Source organism: Odontesthes bonariensis, chromosome 2 (assembly GCF_027942865.1).
Source record: "Odontesthes bonariensis isolate fOdoBon6 chromosome 2, fOdoBon6.hap1, whole genome shotgun sequence".
Classification (NCBI taxonomy): domain Eukaryota; kingdom Metazoa; phylum Chordata; class Actinopteri; order Atheriniformes; family Atherinopsidae; genus Odontesthes; species Odontesthes bonariensis.
Window position 1 is genome coordinate 8993621 of NC_134507.1, and position 21831 is coordinate 9015451.

The window sequence follows — 21831 nt, forward strand, 5'->3', positions numbered from 1 at the left end:
TGAAACCTCCAATCTGGAGCGGGGCGGTAACAACAGGAAGAAGAAGATAGAGGAATTCTCTAGGTCTTCTCGGGAAAAACTAGTCCAGTCGAAGAACAAAATGTTCTCCAAATTTACGTCCATTCTCCAGCACGCAGTGGAAGCGGTGAGTTTGTTCACCTTTTTTTTGTAACGATGATTTTGGTTGAAATGTGGGGCTTTTGTTGCCCAGACACCTCATATCATAACGTCAGCATTAGGTTGCTAAATGGCAAGCTAACAAATTAGCTTGACCTAATATTAGCATGTTGTGTTTGTGTTGTCAGTTTCATTTTTCCTGTTAGTTACAGTAATCTGTAGGTGTATTTGTGTTTTCGTTCATTTGTCATACTAACTAACTCTTTCCATTATTGCAACTAGTTATTTTGTCAAGGCACCCCCTGGCATATTTGATGCAAAGTTAACTGACAATAGCCTCAAGAAGCTAAGCTAACACCCTAGCTAGCTGTCGCTTTTCAAACAGCTGGGTCCTATGATGAGGAGTGGTGTCGAAATTATTGGGCAGTCTTGTTTGATGTTGCGTAAAAACGCTTTCGCTGAAATTAAAGGGATATTCTGTGACCTTTCCTCCTCAGCAGTGTTTGAAAGCTGGATGTTACATGGTTGCAAACCAGCTAATTAGCTACAAAGCAGTAGTAACCTGCCTGGAACCTGCTTTCAAACTGCTCCCGTCCCAGGGTTTCTAACAAATTGGTATTAGCAGGTTACCTGAAGAAATGTTCTGATCGCAGTTCAACATACCGTGACATAATCTGTGTGTGTGTATGGATTAAGATCCGTCACATGTGTGAACAGGGGTTCTAGCCTTTTCATGAAAACCCTTTGTCCACAGCAAGGCTTTGACTTTGGTCACTACTCCAAGAGCACAGGTATCTTGCAATTTCACATTAGTCATCTAAACCTGAGAGGAAGTAACTGAAAGCTCGAAGAATAAACCAGAAGACACAGAGAAGTCAACCTTAGAATAGAATAGTAGAACTTTATTTTGAAGCATGACAATAAGCTGTGCCTCTCTAATTCACGAGAAGAAACATATCACGCTCATCTTCTCAAATGTTGTTTTTCAGCTTGCTCCATCGCTGCCTTTGCAAGAGGACTTTGTCTACCACTGGAAGGCCATTACACATTATTACATCGAAACTTCTGGTAAGAACTGTCTGAAATAAGGTCATACCTGTTCTCGTGAAATATACATATGTACACACACACACACACACACACACACACACACACACACACACACACACAAATAAATTGTTGTGTAGATTGCCTTCTAAATCATTCCCGGTGGTTTGTGCGCTAGTAACACTGGCCTACTGTTGAGGTGCAGTTTAATAAAAATGTGTCTTATTCATTGCACGGTCTTACACAATGTTGTACTATTCACTCAAGTGAATACCTCCACAAATGCAGTGTTGTTGGTTTGTTTTGTCCGTCCCTTGGCAGCATTACTCAGAAAGTTATGGACAGATTTTTCTGAAATTTTCACCAGAGGTGGACAAACATATAAGTGATTAACTTTTAAAGGCTGTTTTTTTTGTGCCCTTATTATGTGTTCCATGTCCATCCTCCTATTGTGAAGTCTGTGAAAATTTTGTTTGTTAACAGAGAACAAATACATGTTACTACTTTTAAAATGGCTGCTTTCAACTTGTTTACTTGCAAAGAATTGGAATTGGCGACGTTTTTCTCTTGAAGCGAATGATATTGGTCAAGGGAGTCTGTTTTCTTTGCGTCTGTGCACTTTAAAGCACCTCTTCTATGCAACGGCGCTCCTAGTTTTCACAAATGGCTCCTCAACAGCAGCCGAGGAATATCAGAACTTTTCTTGAAGTGTTATGAAGCCAAAATTGTTTTCACGAACATGTCGTTACTGGCTGTTCCATAAATTCTTATAGCTAAGAAATACATTTGTAGTGACTGAGCCTTTGTAACTACAGTTGGGCTTTTTAAGTAAATCTGGTGCTTTGTCAAATGAAGCGGAAATGCTTATTTTCTACATTCTGGTGATTGATTTCAATCTTATCAAACCTGTTGGTGAATAATTTGTAATAAAAAGATCATACTCAGGCACTGCTTTGAAGAGTGCACAAGCTTTATGTCGAACAGTTGCTGCAAACATGCTCTGCTTTCCTTTATTCTGGTGGCAACTGAACGGTGTCGTGTGTGAATCGCCCTCACGGTGCTTTTCAGAGACAGAAAATCTCCTTGGTCGTACTAGTAACGTCTATTATCCCAAGTATGAACTGCTGCGGTCACATTAATGGACAAACGTGCACAGCAAGGCCAAAATATTGAAGAAATAAATGGAGTAAAGGGGTATTTTTCAGTTGCTTCCATCCACTGTCACCATGTATTACACAACCACAGGAAATGTTTGGCACGCTAATATGAACCGTTATGGTTACGTGTCGCGTGAAAATCGGGGCTGTACGGGCTGACGTAGTATACTGCTCCTTATGTACTTTCTAATATTGCGCAATAATCGAACACCATGGCTCTTTCAGCCGCTTTCACAGGCATGTCTGAGAAAAATGACTGAATGTCATCACTGTAACAGATTGATGGCGAATGTCACAGTTTAAACAGACTGCTGTTAAACACATTTATTGTGATGTCATGATGGTGTGCTTCACAAAATGGGATTTTACTGTGAGGCCACTTGGAGAACATTTGACAGCTCCAGTTGAATTAGGCAAGACTACCAAAAGCTTGTTTGTAACTAACTGAATCAAAAGACAACAATTGTGTGTGATCAGAACATGTGGACTTACAGTGAAGCAGTCACATAGTGTGAGTATGGCCTTTTCCCATCTGTTTTTTTTCTTATTGGCACACAGTCGCTTATTTTCTTGTGCACTCCTCTTGTCAGATGACAAAGCCCCAGTCACAGACACCAACATCCCGTCCCACCTGGAACAGATGCTGGACATTCTGACGCAGGAGGAAGCGGAAAGGGAATCCGGGGAGACGGGACCCTGCATGGAGTATCTTCTCCACCACAAGATCCTAGAGACTCTCTACACTTTGGGAAAGGCAGATGTAAGGCCGCACTGCTTTGGCAACTACACAAACTACAAGTCCAGGAAAATGTATTACTCACAAGTGAATCATTGTGTTCCTATGATTTCAGTGTCCTCCAGGGATGAAGCAGCAAGTGCTGACCTTCTATACAAAGCTGCTCGCGCACATTCGCCAGCCCCTTCTGCCACACATCAACGTCCACAGACCTGTCCAGGTGAGAAGGGCTGCAGTCTGGATTTGGAACGGTCTGCTAACTGATGGGTTAAGTAACTTATTTGTAACTTTTTTTCCCTGTGTTTGTGACATGACTCTGTCAGAAACTGATCCGTCTGTGTGGCGAGGTGCTGGCTGCGCCGACAGAAAATGAGGAGATCCAGTTCCTTTGCATAGTCTGTTCCAAACTAAAGCAGGACCCATACCTTGTCAACTTCTTCCTTGAGGTGGGTTGCTATTATTCTTAAGGTTGCGTATATTAGGATATTAAGCATATAATTTGGGGAATTTTTGCACATTTGCAATGTTGTTTGCAGAATAAGTTGAAGAGACCAGAAACAAAGAGTCCCGTGGTGACAGAGGGGGTGAAGGAGAGCGTGTTGGCTCCAGACACCGGTCAGTCTCAGGCAGGGGAACAGGCCGGCCGCCATGAGGAGCCACAGGCTGCAGCTGCTGCCTCCACCTCTAGTCCAGCCAGTAACAACAATAACACCAACAATTACAATCTGGTCACCTCCCTGCTCAACCTCACAAAAAGTCCTGTAAGTGATTCACTTGTGTGGAATTTGGTGGGATTTATTTTCAGTTATATATGTGAAGTCTTTTTCTTTAAAGTAGTCCTAAGTCATGCGAATGTTTCCTCTACCCAGGATGGCAGGATAGTGGTGAAGGCATGCGAGGGCCTGATGCTGCTGGTCAGTTTACCGGAGCCTGCTGCTGCCAAGTGTTTGACTGAAAACACGGAGCTCTGTGAGCTGCTCACTGAGCGGCTGGTCTCCTTTTATAAAGCTCTGCCACAGTCCATGGACCCTTTGGACATTGAAACAGTAGAATCTGTCAACTGGGGGTAAATTTCTCTGTAATATTTCCGTTCTAAAACGCCTTGTACGCACATTTCAGTTGTGTCACCAGCCTAATTAGGCTTAGCAGGTTGTCTTTAAATAGCACACTCTGTGAAATGACTAACGCTACCTTTGTTTCTTTCCCTCTTTTAGTCTCGATGTGTACAACCTGAAGGAGGACGCTGCTGTCTTCACAGGGAAGAGGGCTCTCATCTCATTCCTGTCGTGGCTAGATTACTGCGACCAGCTCATCAAGGAGGCTCAGAAGGTTCGCAAACCAGCGCTGACTCACCGTGTTTTGATGTGTCATATTGTCTGCGTTGACAGAATGAAGGACGTTCTTTTCAAAGAAGTCATTCTTGTGTTTTTCTTCGCTGTCTTCCAGTCGGCGGCGGCAGTGATGGCAAAAGCTGTGAGAGAAAGATTCTTTGTGTCTGTGATGGAGCCGCAACTCATGCAGACGTAAGTCCAGCCCTGAGTCATCCGTCAATCATCCAGCACAGTCTTGTCAGTGTGCTGCCATGTGAATCGTGACTTCTTAGTAAATCTGTGTGTGTGTGTGTGTGTGTGTGTGTGTGTGTGTGTGGGTTGATATAGGTCAGAGGTGGGAATCTTGACCTCCACGGCCCTGTTGAACAGGATCATAAGGCAGGTGACATCAGAAGCTCTGCTGCAGGAGATGGTTTACTTTCTACTGGGAGAGGAGAAGGAGGCGGAGACGTCAGCTACAGTCGCTCAGAATCAACTCAGGCACAGGCTCATCGAGCACTGTGATCACCTGTCCGACGAGGTTCTTATCACACAAGCTGTCCCCTGTCTGCTAATTATCTACCTTCTACACAAATCCATCTGACAATAAAGACTTTCTCAGGCCTTTTTTTTGTGTTATGCTCTGTCACATAAAAGTGCATACTTATTCATTTCTTGTTCAGTATTTATTTTTTTTTTTTAATGTTGGCTGTCTTTGAAGGCGTTCCAGTGAATAATATTACTAATCCAAAGCGCAGGAATTGAATTAGTACACGGCACTGCATGCGCTTTCATCACACAAAAGATAGATCAATCATCTCTTTGATGTTCAGACAGCCGCTGCCTCTTTTTCTGTCAGCGAGTAAATTCTTCACTCGCCCGAGCTGAGCCTTATTTCTTCCTTTTTATCCCTCCCCCCCCCAGATCAGCATCATGACGCTGCGGTTGTTTGAGCAGCTGATCCAGAAGCCCAACCAGCACATCCTCCACAGCTTGGTGCTCCGCAACCTCGAGGAGAGAAACTACCTGGAGAACAAACCGCAGGAGGAGCGGGAGCCTCTGGAGAACGGCCAGCCCCATGACGCTGTGTAAGGACCTGCCTCTGACCTTTGACCCCCCCCCAAACCTGCTGGATTCTTTTCTCTGCGCGCACACGAACTGGAAATAAAATGAATGCATCAACTAGATGTGTGATTTTTAGATGTGCTGCCACTTCTTTTGCTTAATTTCCGATTTCATCCTTTAATTGGTGGCATTCTCCTGAGCCCCGAATAAGTAGGAGCATGGCAGTAGAACTCGGCTACGTATTACTGTAAATCAAAGTTGTGAACTAATGAGCACTGATTTGCATGTTTCCTGTGTTTGGTGAATGTCATTGAATGGAAATCCCAATTAGGACACCAATCCTCTCGCCATACAAATTCATGCTACTACTCATTCTTTCAAGCTGATTTGAATCTAAATATATACAAAACACATTTCAAGAAATATTCTATTTAAACACAGTGGACAGGACTGTTTGTCTTCCTGCTAACAGAGATGCCATCTAAGGAGAGTCAAAGGTCCATGAAATGTTAACTGCTCACCGACTTTTTTGACATTTAAACTAGTTAAAAGATGCTGAATTGGGGAGATGCTCCTGATCTTAAACCGTAAAGAACAGAGTCGTGCTCTCAAATAACACGGCACATAACCAGAACACGTGCGCTCTTTCTGCAGAGACCTTGAGGAGGATCCACTCTTTGGCGATGACCTCTCACCCGACAGAAGGCTGCCGAGCTCCGATTGGCTCAGCTCCTCCCCGCCGCAGAGTCCCGATCACTCCAGGTTGGACGGGAAGACGGAGGTCCACAAGATTGTCAACAGGTCGGCACAGTCTGTTCATGGCACGTGTGGCGTAGCACAGCCCAAGTTCTAACTCCGAATCTGTGCTTTCTGTAGTTTCCTGTGTTTGGTGCCCGATGACGCCAAGTCATCGAATCATGTCGAAGGCACGGGCTACGACACCTACCTCAGAGATGCACACAGACAGGTGAGCTCTTGTGTTGTTGTTTTCCTTATGAACAGAGCGACCGCGGCGTCTTATTGTTTCTGCCTTCACTGTCCTCAGTTCAGGGACTACTGTGGGGTCTGCCAGCGGTGGGACTGGAGGGGAAACCCAAAGCCTTTAGAGAAGTGCAACCTGGACATGCCGTTCTTCGAGGGTCACTTCCTCAAGGTTCTCTTTGACAGGATGGGTCGCATCCTCGATCAGGTGAGTTTGATCGACCCTACGGTCAGATGTTGACTTTAATCAACATCTGACTCTGGCTCTGATTAAATCCGAAGAGTAAACACAGACAGCCTGCTGTTAATGGAGCGCCACTTGAATCTAGATTGAACTGCTTAAATGCTTCATGGGAAAGATTTAGTGAGATAAGTCCCAAGATACATTTTTGTTAACCTAGCAGCACATATACAGTCAGATTCCAGTGATTAAATTGAGCTTTCTGCATGCAAATCAGTCACTAGAATTGGCTTTTTTTTTTTTTTTTTTTTTTTTTTTCCTCAAACAAAATGACATACATCTGAAAGTTATTTCTCACTGAAAGAGAGTCCAGATGCTGCCGTTCCCACTTTGTGGCAGGTATATAAATTGCACGCGCGTTGCTGTTGGTGCAAAAAAACAATCTTTTTCTTTGAAATAAATAAATAAATGGACAAATGAATAAATGAAGTGGGCTGAAGCTCTGAATCTCATTTGACATGGTTTGTAAAATGGGAATTGTGAAGATGAATAATGGTGATTCAGAGGTGAAATGCACTCCTGTAGCAACGTGTGGGTTTCTCATTGTAATCCTCAGCTTTCATCAACAATAGTCAGTTGATGAGGCTGTTGTTAAATTACACTCGGGTCATGTGGTTTGACCAACCATCAGTCCATTTCCCTTTCCTCTTTCTGTCCTCAGCCCTACGATGTGAACCTGCAGGTGACCGCCGTGCTGTCCAAGCTGTCTTTGTTACCACACCCACACCTACACGAATACTTGCTGGACCCTTATATCAACCTGGCCCCCGGCTGCAGGTCTCTGTTCTCGGTCATCGTCAGGGTAAGACTCCTTTCTGTTGTTGAGGTGGTTGGCAACTTTATAGGAGAGGCCACATTACTCGTGTTCCGCCTGTTGACTCAGTGACTGCCGACTGACCGGTGTGAAAGCACACATCTATTGTAATGGCTGCATTTTATACTAGTATGGGTTATTGTGTGTGTGTGTGTGTGTGTGTGTGTGTGTTTTAGGTGGTTGGAGATCTCATGCTGAGGATTCATCGCATTCCAGACTTCACACCCAAACTGCTGCTCGTGAGGAAGAGATTATTGGGCCTGGAGCCAGAGGGCATCACGTACGTATTTGTACTCGGCTTTTACTCCTAGTTGTTTTTTTGAAATGCACTCACCTCTCCGTCTGCCCTGGCAGTATCGACCACATGACTCTGCTGGAGGGGGTGATCGTGCTGGAGGAGTTCTGCAAAGAGCTGGCAGCCATCGCCTTCGTCAAATATCACGCAGCTGCCTCGTCCTCGCCCTAATCATCCTGCTGTTCTTCCATCTGCCGCGGCCAGGCAGGCAGGTCGGGTTGAACTGGGCCGTGGTGGTGGTGGTGGTGGTGGGGGGGGGGGGGTTTGCCATACCGGTGGCACGGGGTCGGCAAAACATTACCACTAACCGGTCTCCCCTGCAAGACTGTTAAAGCCCACACGGCCGGGTTTCATCATTCCCCTTCCTCTGACCTCCCAGGCTCCACCACGAAAAGTCTTTGAGCCGGTCAGAGCACAGACGCACTGCCCAGCCAGCAGAGGAGTCAGAGGAGGAGGACCGAGGTCCAGGTGCAGAGAGATGTTCACTGGACTCTTTTCAGCCTCTGCAGTTTCTCTCACTGCCCCCTCCCATCTTTCTCTTTCACCAGCCAAAAGATGACAGCCCTGTAATTTATGATATCAAGGAGAGAATATGTTTGTGTATTTATTTTCTGTCCCATTACCACCTGTTTTGTGAATGTCATTGCCTTAGTGTGGAAGCACACCTTTCAGTTACAGCAAATGGTTTCCTTTTGAGACATTTTTATCTGAACCCCCCCCCCCCCCCTATGTTGTCTGTTTGAGGACAAGAGGCAGTGGAGGAATACCCCCAAACCCTATATGTACCAGTAGTTGCATACATCATGAAGGGTAGTATTTATGATACTGCGCTCATTTTAAAAGCCAAGTCATCTTATTTATTTTTCCGTTTCAGGTTGCCTTTTTAGCTCATGTTGTATTAAGAGCAGACGAAACTCAACAGTCAGTTAAATGACTGAACAGATGCTATTTACTTTGTTTTAACTTGCTTTTGTCTTTAAGTTTCTCTCAAAGGTCATCTTTAACCCCCATCGCCCAAAGATTTCACCATCCATCACATTTAGTTCAATGGTGAATTTGCAAATGATGCCAGTTTGCACAGGAACCTCTTTGCATTGCACTTGTTACGACATACATTACAATGTACATTCAACCTTCAGATTGAGGAAATGTGAGGTCATTTGTGGAAAGAGACCTGGAATTTGATTTGATTTCTTATTCCACTTTAGTTTAGGCTCTGGAATGTCATTGTGCAGACTCAGTGTTGCTTTTTCTCCCCACACACCAGTGTTGTCAGTTATGTTTGAACCAACGTCTTGATCGTAGTAACCAGTGTGTTTTGTACATTAAGTATGTGATTCTAGTGTCTCTGGTCTTTTTTTTTTTTTTTCAATAATCCAAAAGAACAGCGATGATTAAGAGAGAAGATTGAAAAAGAAATCTATTTTTCCAAATATTATTCATCTCCAAACCCTGGAACAGCTCCAGGGTCTCAGTTGGGAAACCGGTGCGTTCCGAGCTCCTCCGTAGGTTGTCGTGATTTCCAGTGAGGTGTCGCGTTTACTTGCAGTATTACTTTTTCATCCCGATCTCGAGTGACGAGGAAATGTTTGGTGCTTTGCTTTGCAGGTCAGAACAGGTCGTGTGTTGCCTGCCCCGTTATCTCTGAAGTGGCGTCTGAATTTGCAGACCTGTCTGACCTCTCGTGTGTGATTATCAAGATGCAGCTTGATATAACTTTGGTTCTCGTGTGATGTTCCCCGTATGAATGCTTCGGTTGTTTTTGGTAGGTGTTAACTGGCATTGAGATTAGCGTGTATGGCCTTTTAATTGCTTTGGAGGCTGGACAGTTATTCACTGATCTGAGTTTTCTGGTGTTCAGCCTTGTTCTTTCTCTCGGTCCCACCTCCAACCCATCACTCTGGCACCTCAGCTACATTATGCAACTACTTGCATGGAATCAGATTTGCACATGGTCTTCATTCGTGTTTGTAATGTCTTTTTTTTTTTTTCCCATGAACCAAAAGAAAAAAAAGTCTTGGACGTCCCAGGAGTAATATTCTATTTTAGGGAAACTTTTTTTAAAACTGTCAATCATGCACATTTTTTATCAACTATCTTTCCAACTTGTCCTGTACAGTTGTATATTGTATGTGTACAGTAGCAATAGATATATCATACCTGGTGTAAATGCATGCTTATATATTATTTTTAATTGTTGAAAGAGAGGAGGAGAAACAAAAAAAAAAGAAAAGGCAGTCCAGACAGCGAAGCTCAGTGAGCTGTCAGCACTTTGGCAGGGAGAGAAGATGCCTTATTAAACACTGTGGATGTGCGAGGGGTCTCTGCGCCACCAGTAAATCGTGTTCTTACGCTTCTCTAATATTGCGTAGGCTTTTGTTTGGTTTATAAAGATGTACAGGAGTCAGTACAGTTTTAAAAAAACAAAACAACTTCATGTCATCTTAGATCAAGCTCTCTCTTCATCTCATATCTCTCTCATGGCCAGTTTGTGTGATTTGTGCAATGCGTTATTGGAACATTAAGTTAAGGCTCACCGCCGTCTCTGCAGAGGCGTCGGTTCGTTTATTCCTCAGCAGCCGTCTTCGTTGCTGCTGTTCTACACCTTTAGTAGTTTTCATTCAGCACAGTAAGGCTTCGTTTAACATCTCACTTCCGATAAAATAAAAAAGACAAAAAAAGGCATTCCTCAGCAGGAGATGTGGTCATTCTTTCAAACAGTTTGTTTCATCTTGTTTTATTACAAAATGTCTGTACAATAAAACAAAAATTCACAAAATAACCAGTTCTTTCAATTACAAGGTGAAAGCCACAAATTCTTCTCAATAATCTTTCAAAAAATAAACATTTCTGAAGAACCACCAGAGAACTGGATGCCTGTAACGTGTCATTTTTTTTGTCCTCTGCTAATAGGATGACGTGACAACATGAGCAGACCAGAGGACGCAGAGCGTGAAACTGACCTCTCTTGGCAGTGAATAACTGAACGCCTGTCGGCATGGGAACTTTATCCTCCGTCAGATTCTCTTTGGCCTCGAGCCTGCCATGCTCAGTCATCCAGCTAATTCTGGAGAAATGAGTCAAATATCTCACTCTCGGGGAACAGCAGAGGATCGTGTGACAGGTCCGAAGCCATGTGAGCTGCTCTGGAAATAAGTAAATCCTACATCTCGGTTGCCTTGCAGTGCTTTAGAAATCAGCTATGGATAAGAGGCACTACGGTGCAGAAAGGAGGCTCTCAGTGTAATAACTCATTCTTAATGACTGCAAAAGGTACATAGTGAAACTGCAGTCAGTCAGGGTCTTACAGCTCTTCTAGAAGGAGCTGCAAACATTTTAAAGCATCTGATGTGATCCTCGTTCATTACGGTTCTCACAGAAACTGATCTTGGAAAAACAAAAAGTGCTTCAACGTGAGGTTGAACTCTTTACAGCCTCTTGTTGCTGCAATTGTGAGGTTTAGTTTTAAAATTATTCAGCAAAAACCTCGTCGAGGCTCTCGGGTCAAATATCAGCTGACAATTTTGGCTGTACTCATATTTCTGTCCGTGAACACTGAAGTAAATATTGATGGCACGATGATCACGATTGCCGTCACATCGTCATAGTTTTAACAACTGAAGGTGTCAGATCTGCGCTCCACCAGGATGTGTCGCACGCAGAACTGATTCCAGGGATCGTGCCATCTGCTGCTGAACCGAAACCTTCCCTTTCGTGCAGAATATAAAACAGCAGTAAATCCTAAACGCTCGTACGTGTGTACGTTTCGTGGCCCAGCTTCGCGGACTTGGAAGTCCTGCAAATGTTACAATCAAAAAAAATAAAGAGTCGAGCGCCCTTTCTCCATCTTGCAGTGAAAACTCTCAGACAGTGTGACAGTATATCAATATAAGAAGGTATATTCAATTAATTTACACATACATGTAAATAATTCAGTTTCTTTTATGCAAATCATTGTCATGTACATACAAAACCACTACGTACAAAAAAAACAAGAAAAAAAAACCTACATGCGGTCGCGCGAACTAAACCTGGCTAAAAATACAAGTTATCAATTTCTTTTTAAAAATTATTTACATTTCCAAACGTTTTGTCTTCTTTCCTTCTGTTTTATTATTTTTTTTATTTTTTTGTTGGTTTGGGTCCCCCTCCTTCCAAAGTCTCTAAGCCTCTCTCTCGGCCCCATCTACAAACCCCAGATATGCGTACACAGACACTTGCTTGTGCGCAAACTGCTCACACTGGAACATTCAGACATACAAATGTCTCTTTGGCTGGTGTGAAGCTGTGGCACCTTGTAGTGTGCGTGTGTAATTAAACGTTTCCCAAAAAAGAAGAGAGAAAAAAAAAAAAAAACTCACACAAAAAACACCATCCGACAGCATAGAAAATAGGCTCCAATGATCAATATTGTGATATCTCCTATGCATGCATATATATATATATAAATATATATATGATCAAAAACATACTTTATACTGTATAAGGAACTGCCACACATATGCCCTTGATTGTGTGTGTATACGTGTGTGTTCTTAAAAATCACATTCAGAAGAGTGATGTTAAACTTTGTAGGAAGGCATCAATAAATAGAGGTGTGTGTGTGTTTGTCTCTGTGTGTGTGTGTGTGTGTGTCCCTGGGTCTGTCGTGTTAAACAGCTCCAGCCGTCTGTCAGTCACCCTTCGAGTTCTGTGCTGCATCCAGGTTGACCACCTGGAGCTCCGTCAGGTTACTGCTGCTGCCGCTCGACTGTTGACCAATCACCATCTGGAGCCAAACACAGCCATGTCAGGAGAAGACGCACCGGGCGGCCAATCACAAGTCACCACATCACACAACAGCCAGCACAGATGGCGATCCTGCGGCACCGCCTGCTATTAATCATGGAGCGCTGTAATGCAACCATGCTTATGTTTTCTTTAATATTTAGCTTGTTTGCTTTGTAATAATATTCGGTACGGTGGAGCTTTATCTAGAAGGAACTAATTGGCTGGTTTAAAAAAGTAAATTAATTTTTTTTTTAAATAAATCACACCAAATATAACTTGGCTCATAAGGGTTCCACCACTGTAGTTAAAATCCTTGTACATTTGAAAATAAATGCAAATCTCTGGTTTCCATGCACTGCTACTGTGGTGCTTTATTAGCTCTACTGCACGTGTGTTTTACTACATGTAACAAGAGACCAGCTGACCAACCACACTCATACAAAACGGCAACAGGTGACAACTCTGTGGCCTGTGTGTGCCAGTGCTCTGTTAGGATGCATTAGTGCAGTCAACGTGGCATGCTGGTTGCAGAGGGAATATGAGAGTTTCACTTGTGAAATGCAGATCTTGCCGTACTGGGTGTAGCTGCACTGCTGAGACGGGGATCTGCACCGTGCCAGGAGGTCCCGTGAGGAACACCTGAGGGACAGTACCTGGGAGAGGGAACAACATGGTTGACATTCTGCAAACTATTCATTTTTTTTTTTAATTTTTTTTTTAAAAAAACACAACAGAGTCCACATGTGTCATCAGCGGGTGTCAGAAGGCGTTTCAGGGTCTCACCTGCGTCTTGGCCTTGCGCATGGGACACCTGCATGGCCGATGTTCCCTGGGAGAAGGCGTTCAGCACGGCCAGCCCTCCGTCAGTCAGTGTTGGCGTGGAGGCGTACATCACCGTGTGAGGGCTGGGGTACATCATGTGACCCGTCACAGATGTTGGCACTGATGAAGTGACGATGGTTGCTGGGAGACTTACTGTTGCTGGAGGGAGACAAACAACATCACACTGAGGGCAAGAGGCGAGAACACATTTCTGCCAGCAGATGGCGCTTTGTATTGCATTTTAGCCTCCATCTCTTACTTGCTCAATGTGTGGTTGCTTTCTCCTCTACATACTGATGCTTGTGCCCTCTTGTGTGTTGCTTTCACACCATGTGCCTCCTTCTACTTATCACGATGATATAAATTTGCATTTTCCGATGTGAAAGTCTGTTTGCTTTGAGGCATCGTGTTTAAATTGTATGAGCTTTGGGCACAGTAGTTAAAATGTCCATCCACCATGTGGCATTTCAACAAACTCTCATTACAATAAGTGTTAAGTAAACTTAAAATATGGCCTGTGGAGTCTCTTTTTAGAAAGAATGTGACCTACAGGTGGAGTTTGTGGAGGTGTGGGAGATCTCCGGGCTGCTGTCGCTGTTGGAGGTGGACTGCGTGTTAGGATGGACCTGGATAGCCTGGAGCTGCTGTGGAACCCCTGCTCCTGGAGACACACAGAGGGCATGAAGCCACTGCAGTAAGTCATCATACACATCACCAATGGAACAACGTCAGCTGCAGCACTATTATGGCGGGGGGGTGGTGTAGCAGAGAGGGTAGCATATGGTAGCACTGCTTGCTGTAGAAGTCGTCATGCAAGATACATTAGTAAATCTAGCATTAGGTGCATCATTATCGGTCTGAGTAAAGCAGCAGCTTTGTGAAGATATGACTGATTAGTAAAGGCAGGCAGAGTCGTAGCAGCATGCAGAGCAGATCACCTGTGAGGGAGACAGCAGCAGGGAAGCGGAAGACAGCCTGCTGTCCCTGCTGTGGCTGTGAGGCGGTGGCCAAGGTCTGACCATGATGCCCCTGAAGGGCCAGGGAGTGCTGCTGCAGCTGGCTCAGAGGAATGGTGGGGGTGCCAGGGGGAAGAGAAGTGCCTGCTGCAGGGGCACGCATCCACACACACGCAAACACACACACACACACACACACACACACACACACACGGGTCAGATTAAGTGCGAAAAGATATCAAAATTAGAAAAAGCACTATTAAATTAAAAGGGTTATGTGCAAAATCCACCTTATCATTGATTTTAAACGCAATTATGAGTCCTCAGGGTGCCAAGAGATTTACCAAATATGAGAAAAAAAAATATCCTGCGTTTTTATTTTTCTCCACAGATTATGAAGTGTGATCTCTGAAAGAGCGGTGCACGTTTGCAGCAGGTTGGGACATCGGATCCACACATCACAGACCAACCCTCTGATCAGCAGTTTCCACATAAGAGTTGCTTCTGCAAATCCGTCTGCTAATAAAACCCAGAAATGTCTCAGCTACAAAGCTTGCCAAATGCTGTGCAGTTGGCTGCATTAGTAAACACAAGAGTCATCGTGCAATCCTGCCATCTGAGACGCCGAGTTCTGGGTTAATCTGTCTTTGATGGCAATATCCCCACAACAATAAGAAAATCCTTTTAAGAGTTACAGTTGACATCTTTTGCTCGTCTTTTTCCTGTGTTCACATCTTTATTTCAGTGCAGAAAATTATTATTAAAGTTGTTTTTGGGTATAATTTTTTTTCTGTTGTCAAGCAAAGTAACAAGAATAAAGGCCCGTCCACATCTCCAACCGCCAGCAGATGATGCTGCCTGACCATTTTACAATGATTGCTGTAGCCAATTCTCTGAACCAGTGAGTTTGTTTTTTTGTTTTAATTAGAGGCCTTAATTATGGAAGGTAGCATGCAAGTGGAAGAATCACAACAAGTATTCACTTTTGTTGTTTTTAAACAATATTAGAAATGTACCTCACTTCGACCAACCAGGGCCGACTAGCATCCATGGCTAAGCTACTAGGTGGTGGCTAACAGCAGCTAGCTGGCCTTTGAGCAACTAGCAGCTAGCAGGCAAGAGCCAAAGCAGCAAATGGCTAAATTGAATGCCAAGCGGTGCATTTCTAATATAGTTGAATGGGGAAAAAATGTGATATGTTAAAATTCTGATTCTACTGTTTAATAAGTTTGCGTGTCTACAGTCGCTGTGTTTTAGCATACATAAATGCTAGCAGCTGCCATAACTTCACCTATAGCTTGCCATAGCTTCTCATTGCAATGGTTCCGCACGACCCATTGACTGTGAAGTTTCACTTAAAGAATCATAAATGATAATAATAAGTGAAAAATAAATAACAAGAAAGATCTGTACGGTGCGCTAAGTCCGGCCTGTTTGGTTCTTTTGGTGTATTGCTCAGAGTAGTGATTAAAAAAACTCAACAGGGTACCTTTAATTTGGCTGATGCCTTTATAGAAAGGCCAGGGGAAATAACACTAAACACAATAATGCCCAAATTAGATTTTTATTTGGGGAACCATGCATGTATATTAAAGTGTTTTTTTAGGAAATATACAATAAAATCTGCAAATCTGTTTTAAATCCTTCTTGAATTGAGAGATTAAATACTTTCAGCGGCAAGTATTTCATTTCAGAGCGTGACTCTGGAGTCACACCCTCACATTTGGTCATATGCTCCATAGGCAGTTGCTGCAAAGGGGTGGGCAGGCCCTTTCAAGCTGTCAACTGTGGAGCTTTTAGTGTGGGAGGGTGTGCTGTTCCACCTGGCGCTGCTGCTATGTGCAGACAGGTGGTGAAGAGGAGAAAGGGAGCAATGAGCGAGCGACAGAGTGAGGGAGAGGGTAAAGAGACGTGGTTGCAGATGGAGGAGAAGGATGGTGGAAAAAATAAATAAATAAAAAGGAAAAGGGAGGGGGGAAAGGGCAGAGGCAGTGCCTGGCTGTCCTTCACCTGTCTGTCAGAATGACATACAGGACCCATTAGAGGGCACCATGTGTCTGTCTGAGCACAGACAACCAGCAACACACTGCACCAACTAACGAGTTACACTGCCAGGAAATACAACAAAATACAGAGAAGAGCACTGAGCCTTTTCACCTTAAACTCTCGTGATAAAAACAACAGACATCAGAAAAGATTGCACTGGTCAGCGTCTGTGTGTAACACACCTTTTTATGTTTTACATAAAGCACAGATAGTGTGTAATATTTAACTACGTTAGTCTGAAATTCAAATGTCACATTCCTCTCTGTGTCCTCTTGGCACCCTATGGCTTCTCGTCATGGTCCCTAAATGTAGACTCAAAATTTCCCTTAGAAAAAAAAAAAAAAAAGTGTAATGAATAATAAATGGAAAGCCAATTTAGAAAGGCTTTAGGGAACTCCAAATCAGAAACTGCTGGCCTTCAGTCTGAGTTGATGAGGTGAAGTGCGTCTGTGGAGTCCTCCTTAATGAAGGGTCATGTCTAGTTCAGGATCACGCTGACACAAAGGATCCCACTCCACAAAGTACACCTCAATTATAATTTCAGCACAAGCCACCGATCCTTCATTGAATATTCATGACTAATTATGGGCCTTGTTCGTGGGCTCTCTTTTGCCAGGTCTATTGTGTCCCTCTCACCTAATTATTCCTGTCCCTAAGTGACAATCAAAGGCAGGGCCAGTAGCCAACAGACGTGGCTCCCCCGGATACTGTGGGCTTTGTAAAACCCAAGGGCTCTGAGTCTTGGTGAGCTGCTGTGTGATGTAAACAGCTCGGAGAGAAAGAGGCACGACCATCCTAAGATGACGGCTGAGGTCGCGCCACGATGCCATTCAAATTCTAATCAGCTAATAAGCCTGACAACACGGTGGCATCAACAAAAGATGAAGTGGCAGCATGGGGGTGAGACAAACAAGCCGTAAAGAGAATAGAAGAACTGGATGTTGAGGACATGACACCACATGTTTTCCAGCTTTACGTACCAGGCATGAAAGTGAAGCCCCCGGGCAGCTGCATGACTCCCGCGGAGCCACCAGCAGTCTTGAGGACAGTTCCATTTGCGCTGATGTTGCTGTTGGCCGAGACGGGGGCCAGGTAGTTGGTGATGGGAAACGAAGGTCCGCTGCTCACCTGCATGGTGGTGGATGTGGTGGGTACCGTGGACTGGGCGCTGCTGGTAGTGCCCGGCAGGCTCGCAACAGTGAACGTTGGCTTAAGTGTGTCCTGTGGGAGAAACCAAACCCAAGCTCGTCAACATAATGAACAACACTACAAATCCTCTACACAACATGCCAATCCAACAGCAGTGTGGTTTCAGTCAGAGGCTTCTTCAGCGCTGCAGCAACACACAGTGACTCTTTAAAATGACTTTTTGTTGATATTCTGATTTTAACTTTGTCTTTGAGTCATGCAGTCATAGTAAAGAAACACGGATAATAATGCAACCCAATGTGGTCTTTCGTTATTTTCCCCAAACCAGTAAATTCAAACTTTTTGCAAAACCTCACATCCAAGGTTCGTCACCCAAGCTAGAATTTGAAGACACAAGTAAAAGCAGAACTGAAAACTGTTGCTTAAGAAACATTTTCTGACTACCTGGGAGTCTCGGTGCTTCAATCTGAAACACCAGCACCAGGTACATACTCTACAATGCAGCATGTGTAAAAATCTGTTCCGCCACGGCTCCTAAAACAACACCATTAACGGAGCTTTGACTCTTTTGAGCAGCCGAACGCAGAGTAGGTGGGAGGGAAGCTTTTAATTGTTGCAGTTTTTCGGGGATCAATGGATGCCTGACAGAAACCAGAGCAGGTTTTAATAGTCATGGGGCAAATGGCATAAACAAGCTAGAGAAACAGGCTGGGACCCCTCTAATTGCATCCATGTGTAAGATACTAAGCAGTACAGGCAGCGTTTTTCTAAAGGATCCCATTTCCATGTCAAACAAGAGAAAACTTTTCAGGGATTTCAGTGTAGGATGGCAACGCAAGGCTGACTTTAAAATGTTTTTTTTTTTCTGTAAGAGAGCTAAACTCTTCTTTTGAGCAGAGTAGAAACATGACTGTGCAACCTCTGAAAGCCGTCACCTGAACACTCAGCACCGTGCATTCATCTCTGTTCATTTATCCCGCTATAATAACCCAGCTGCTGCTCGATCCGACTCCACAGAAGCGGTAAGAAAACATCACTTTTACACTCCTGTTGTTTTGTCGTGTTACTATGACAGCTGACTGACCACGTGACGTCACATCTCAGTAAAAGGGGCGAAGAAACAAGAACGAGATGATCAAAAGGACGTGAGGTGTAGCATCACACCATACGCTAATGTGAGAGTCCATTGAACAGCCGAGCAGGATGTGTTGGTGAGTGGGCTGCATGATGAGAGCGGAGTAGGCGTAAGGCTGAGAATATAAAGCAAAACGAAACCCACAATGCCTGTGACTACGCGCTTACGCCAACACTTATCACATGACACTAATGATCTTTAATAGCAGGATGGGAATAAGCCTACATATTATCTGGCATTTACTTCTGTGGGATCAGTGTTTTTTTAAAGGTTCCAATTCCAGGTAATGAAACCAAAAATATTTTAAAAAAAAAATAATAATTTTTAAATGTACAGCATAAAATAAGCTACAATGGTGCCCGAAAGTGTCAATTTTCTATAATTTTGCTGAAGATTTTCACTTAAACACAGAGTAGATACATTGAATTCAATTAGAGAAAAACCTACAACCCGGTCATGCATTTATTGAATAAACCAACATTACAGATCTTAGTGTCAAAGCTATGTGAACCTCAAGGACCAAAAGGTTAAAGCTATAATGTGTAATATTTCACGGACAATGAATGTCTCCATGTCGCTCCGCCATTTTAAAACTACGGGATTTGTAGAAGGACGTGTCATCAGCTTCGCATTTTCCGTTTCCAATGTGGAATTTCCGTTTCCAATGTGGAAACGGAAAATGCGAAGCTGATGACATGTCCTTCTACAAATCCCGTAGTTTTAAAATGGCGGAGCAACATGGAGACATTCATTGGAGTGTAATACTCTTATGTACATTCGTATGCTGAATATAAAGAATATAAGAACACTGCACTTTTGTGATGGAGGTAATTAATAACGATTGAGGTAATACTTGTGAATGATAAGACTCAAATTTGATAATAGACAACGTGAAATATTACACATTATGGCTTTAAAGAGTTAAAGGTGAAATTAGAGTCAGATGTTTTCAATCAAGGGGGAACAACCAGATGCGAGTTATAAATGGACAGAAATCTTTCAAATTCTGATGTGTACAACATTTGTACAAGTGTAGAATGATACAAACAAAGGAGATTTCTGAGGATCTCAACTCAAAATTGAGTTGTTATTGCTCATCGAACCAGAAAAAAAAAGGTACAAAAGTGTTTCTATGGATCTACAGTCAGGCGGTTTGTGCTGAAATGGAGAAGATTCAAGAACACCGTCACCCTTCCCAGGAATGGATAGATCAAAGATCACTCCGAGAGCAACGCGTGTAATAGTCAGCAGCGTCATACAAGGATCCGGGAGAACTATAAATACACTGAAGTCTTTTCAAGCATTGGTTAATGTCCACGTTCATAAGACCGTTCATAAGAGAGCACCGGGCAACAATGATGCACAGGGCTGCGAGGAGAAAGCCACTGTTCTCCATCAGAAACACCAAAGTCCATCTGAAGTCTAAAAGAAGATCACGTGACAAACCAGAAGCCTGTCAGAAATAAAATGTTTTGTTGATAGAGGAGATCGAAACAAACCAAATAACAAAAAAAAAAACAGTAGGTTTCAGCTCAAGAACCTTATCAAACTGGAACATGTTGGTATTACTGTCATGGTTTAGACCGGTTTCATTGCATCAGGACCAGAAGGGGCTTGTCAACATTGCCCAAAGAATGAATCATGAACATATCTCGAAAAAGAAATGTTGTGGAAGGATCTGAAGCAAGGAGTTCATGTGAGGACACCCTCCGACATCTCATCTGTACAGAGGAATGAGCTGAAACTTGTGCAGGCCTCAACAACAGGAAATGTTTGGTTGCACAGGAGCTTTACTCCTGCAGAGTCCTAACAAGGCCCTCAGCCATGTCAAAAAAAGATCCTAAATGTATATAATGCGTTTACCACCAACTTATCCTTTTTTTAACGGAGATGAAATTGCAATCTAAACCTTGAAAATCACCCCTCTTTCCCAGTGTAATTTGCTCTTTGTCATTCATTTGAGGGCAACTTCTAAGTGGTAACCTTTTAAATATTTAAGGTTGTAAACCCATTTGTTTTTACTTCCAGGGCTGGACCACATTGCTCATTTACACAAAAAAAAAAAAAAGGTTGAGGCTCGGCCTGAACCGCAGGTCCTCTGAGGGACATTTGTTTTGGGACTGCATGAGAATCCAGCCGCAGAGCTGGGACAAAGCTATCTGAAATGCAAAACCCTCGGCGGCAGTATAACAGAAGAGGCGAGAGATTAATACAGGTCTAGTGTCTGGAAACACAGCCATGTGTCACATTCGGCAGTCTGACTGTGAAAGAGCAGGTTAAGGAAGTGTCTTGCATCATAAGCTTCACAATCCTTGGAAAAAATAGAAAGTCATCATTGATAACAAAAAGGTCCACATCGACCCAGGTGAGACCAACTTGCTTTGACGAAGCACTATTGGTTTTTATATGTGACTGATTACATGGGTGAGAGGTGGAGGATCCAGCATGGACTCTGCTGATAAGGCCTGGCTACGACAGACTACTATGCAAACATGTAAATGGAGCTACTGTAAGGATCGGCTCCCCAGCTACAGCCACACCGCAGTCCCCTCAAATTTTAATATTCATGATGTGAAATGAAGGTTTAATTTTAACTCGCTGAAATAAAAATAAAACACGAGACGAATAAATCATCTGGGAGTACCACCATTGCAGCCGAGTCTTCTGCATACTATAAGGGTGCATATGGATCAGCAGGTGCTGTTCATTACAACCAGCTCAGAATAATACCTACAGAACCAAAACCACACACGCTCAGCACTTAGTTGGTCTGAAGCTCAGCAGCTCAGTTCGAGGTTCTGCCGAGGGGCTCAGTCAGTCCAAGGTCCTTTACCTCTTTAGTTAAACAGCAGCTCGAGCGTCAGAGGGTGAGGGCCAAACAGATTACTCAGTCGTTCTGCCCTCTCAACCAAACAGGAAAACTGGATAAATTTACACAACAATCTATAAGCCCTTTACAGTCGAGTCATCATTCCTGTCATTCATCACCGAGTGATGGCTGATAAACGCAGCCGCGACCACCTCTTCATACTCCCTGGAGAATTCCCCAATTAAGGTTTACAATATCCAAACAACACAAGAGAGAATATCTCTCTCCACGTTGGCAGTGGGGTGGCGGGTAGAGCGGCACGTCCTCACAGCAGGGACAAAAATCTTTACGATTATGGCAGAAGTGAAAGGGGGAACAAAA

At 43.6% G+C, this 21831-nt stretch overlaps 2 protein-coding genes across 7 annotated transcripts in view; one reads left to right on the plus strand and one right to left on the minus strand.

Annotated features, from left to right (window-relative positions):
* On the plus strand, positions 1–12884 carry fhip2a (FHF complex subunit HOOK interacting protein 2). Of its 2 annotated transcripts, none has more exons than XM_075475951.1 (18): positions 1–145; positions 1107–1185; positions 2912–3081; positions 3173–3277; positions 3381–3503; positions 3594–3818; positions 3927–4123; positions 4272–4386; positions 4504–4580; positions 4716–4908; positions 5292–5455; positions 6087–6233; positions 6309–6399; positions 6478–6621; positions 7316–7456; positions 7645–7748; positions 7823–7975; positions 8143–12884. In XM_075475951.1, exons 1-17 carry the CDS (start codon positions 101–103, stop codon positions 7932–7934), a joined length of 2232 nt encoding a protein of 743 aa, XP_075332066.1. In that variant the 5' UTR covers positions 1–100; the 3' UTR covers positions 7935–7975; positions 8143–12884. The 2 variants fall into 2 exon arrangements, with proteins under 2 accessions (XP_075332066.1, XP_075332074.1); XM_075475959.1 differs by having other exon boundaries at positions 12423–12884.
* The window catches only part of srfb (serum response factor b), a 21290-nt gene continuing 9943 nt past the window's right edge, over positions 10485–21831 (minus strand). For 2 of the 5 annotated variants that reach the window (XM_075475995.1, XM_075475970.1), the window contains exons 3-8: positions 17338–17578; positions 14294–14458; positions 13906–14016; positions 13317–13514; positions 13110–13186; positions 10485–12531 (exon numbers count right to left, since the gene is read on the minus strand). In XM_075475995.1, the coding sequence (XP_075332110.1) occupies positions 12436–12531; positions 13110–13186; positions 13317–13514; positions 13906–14016; positions 14294–14458; positions 17338–17578 (888 nt within the window). In that variant the 3' untranslated portion in view covers positions 10485–12435. Of the gene's footprint in view, positions 12532–13084; positions 13187–13316; positions 13515–13905; positions 14017–14293; positions 14459–17337; positions 17579–21831 lie in introns of all 5 variants that reach the window. The other 3 variants (XM_075475978.1, XM_075475987.1, XM_075476004.1) reach the window with 3 other exon arrangements.

What these genes read in the sequence shown, in the direction of transcription:
- fhip2a (XM_075475951.1), top strand. Translation starts at nt 101, where the DNA reads ATGTTCTCCAAATTTACGTCCATTCTCCAGCACGCAGTGGAAGCG. An exon ending in TTATTACATCGAAACTTCTG is followed by an intron (nt 1,186 to 2,911) that starts GTAAGAACTGTC and finishes TCCTCTTGTCAG; the next exon opens with ATGACAAAGCCCCAGTCACA. An exon ending in CTGGAGCCAGAGGGCATCAC is followed by an intron (nt 7,749 to 7,822) that starts GTACGTATTTGT and finishes CTGCCCTGGCAG; the next exon opens with TATCGACCACATGACTCTGC.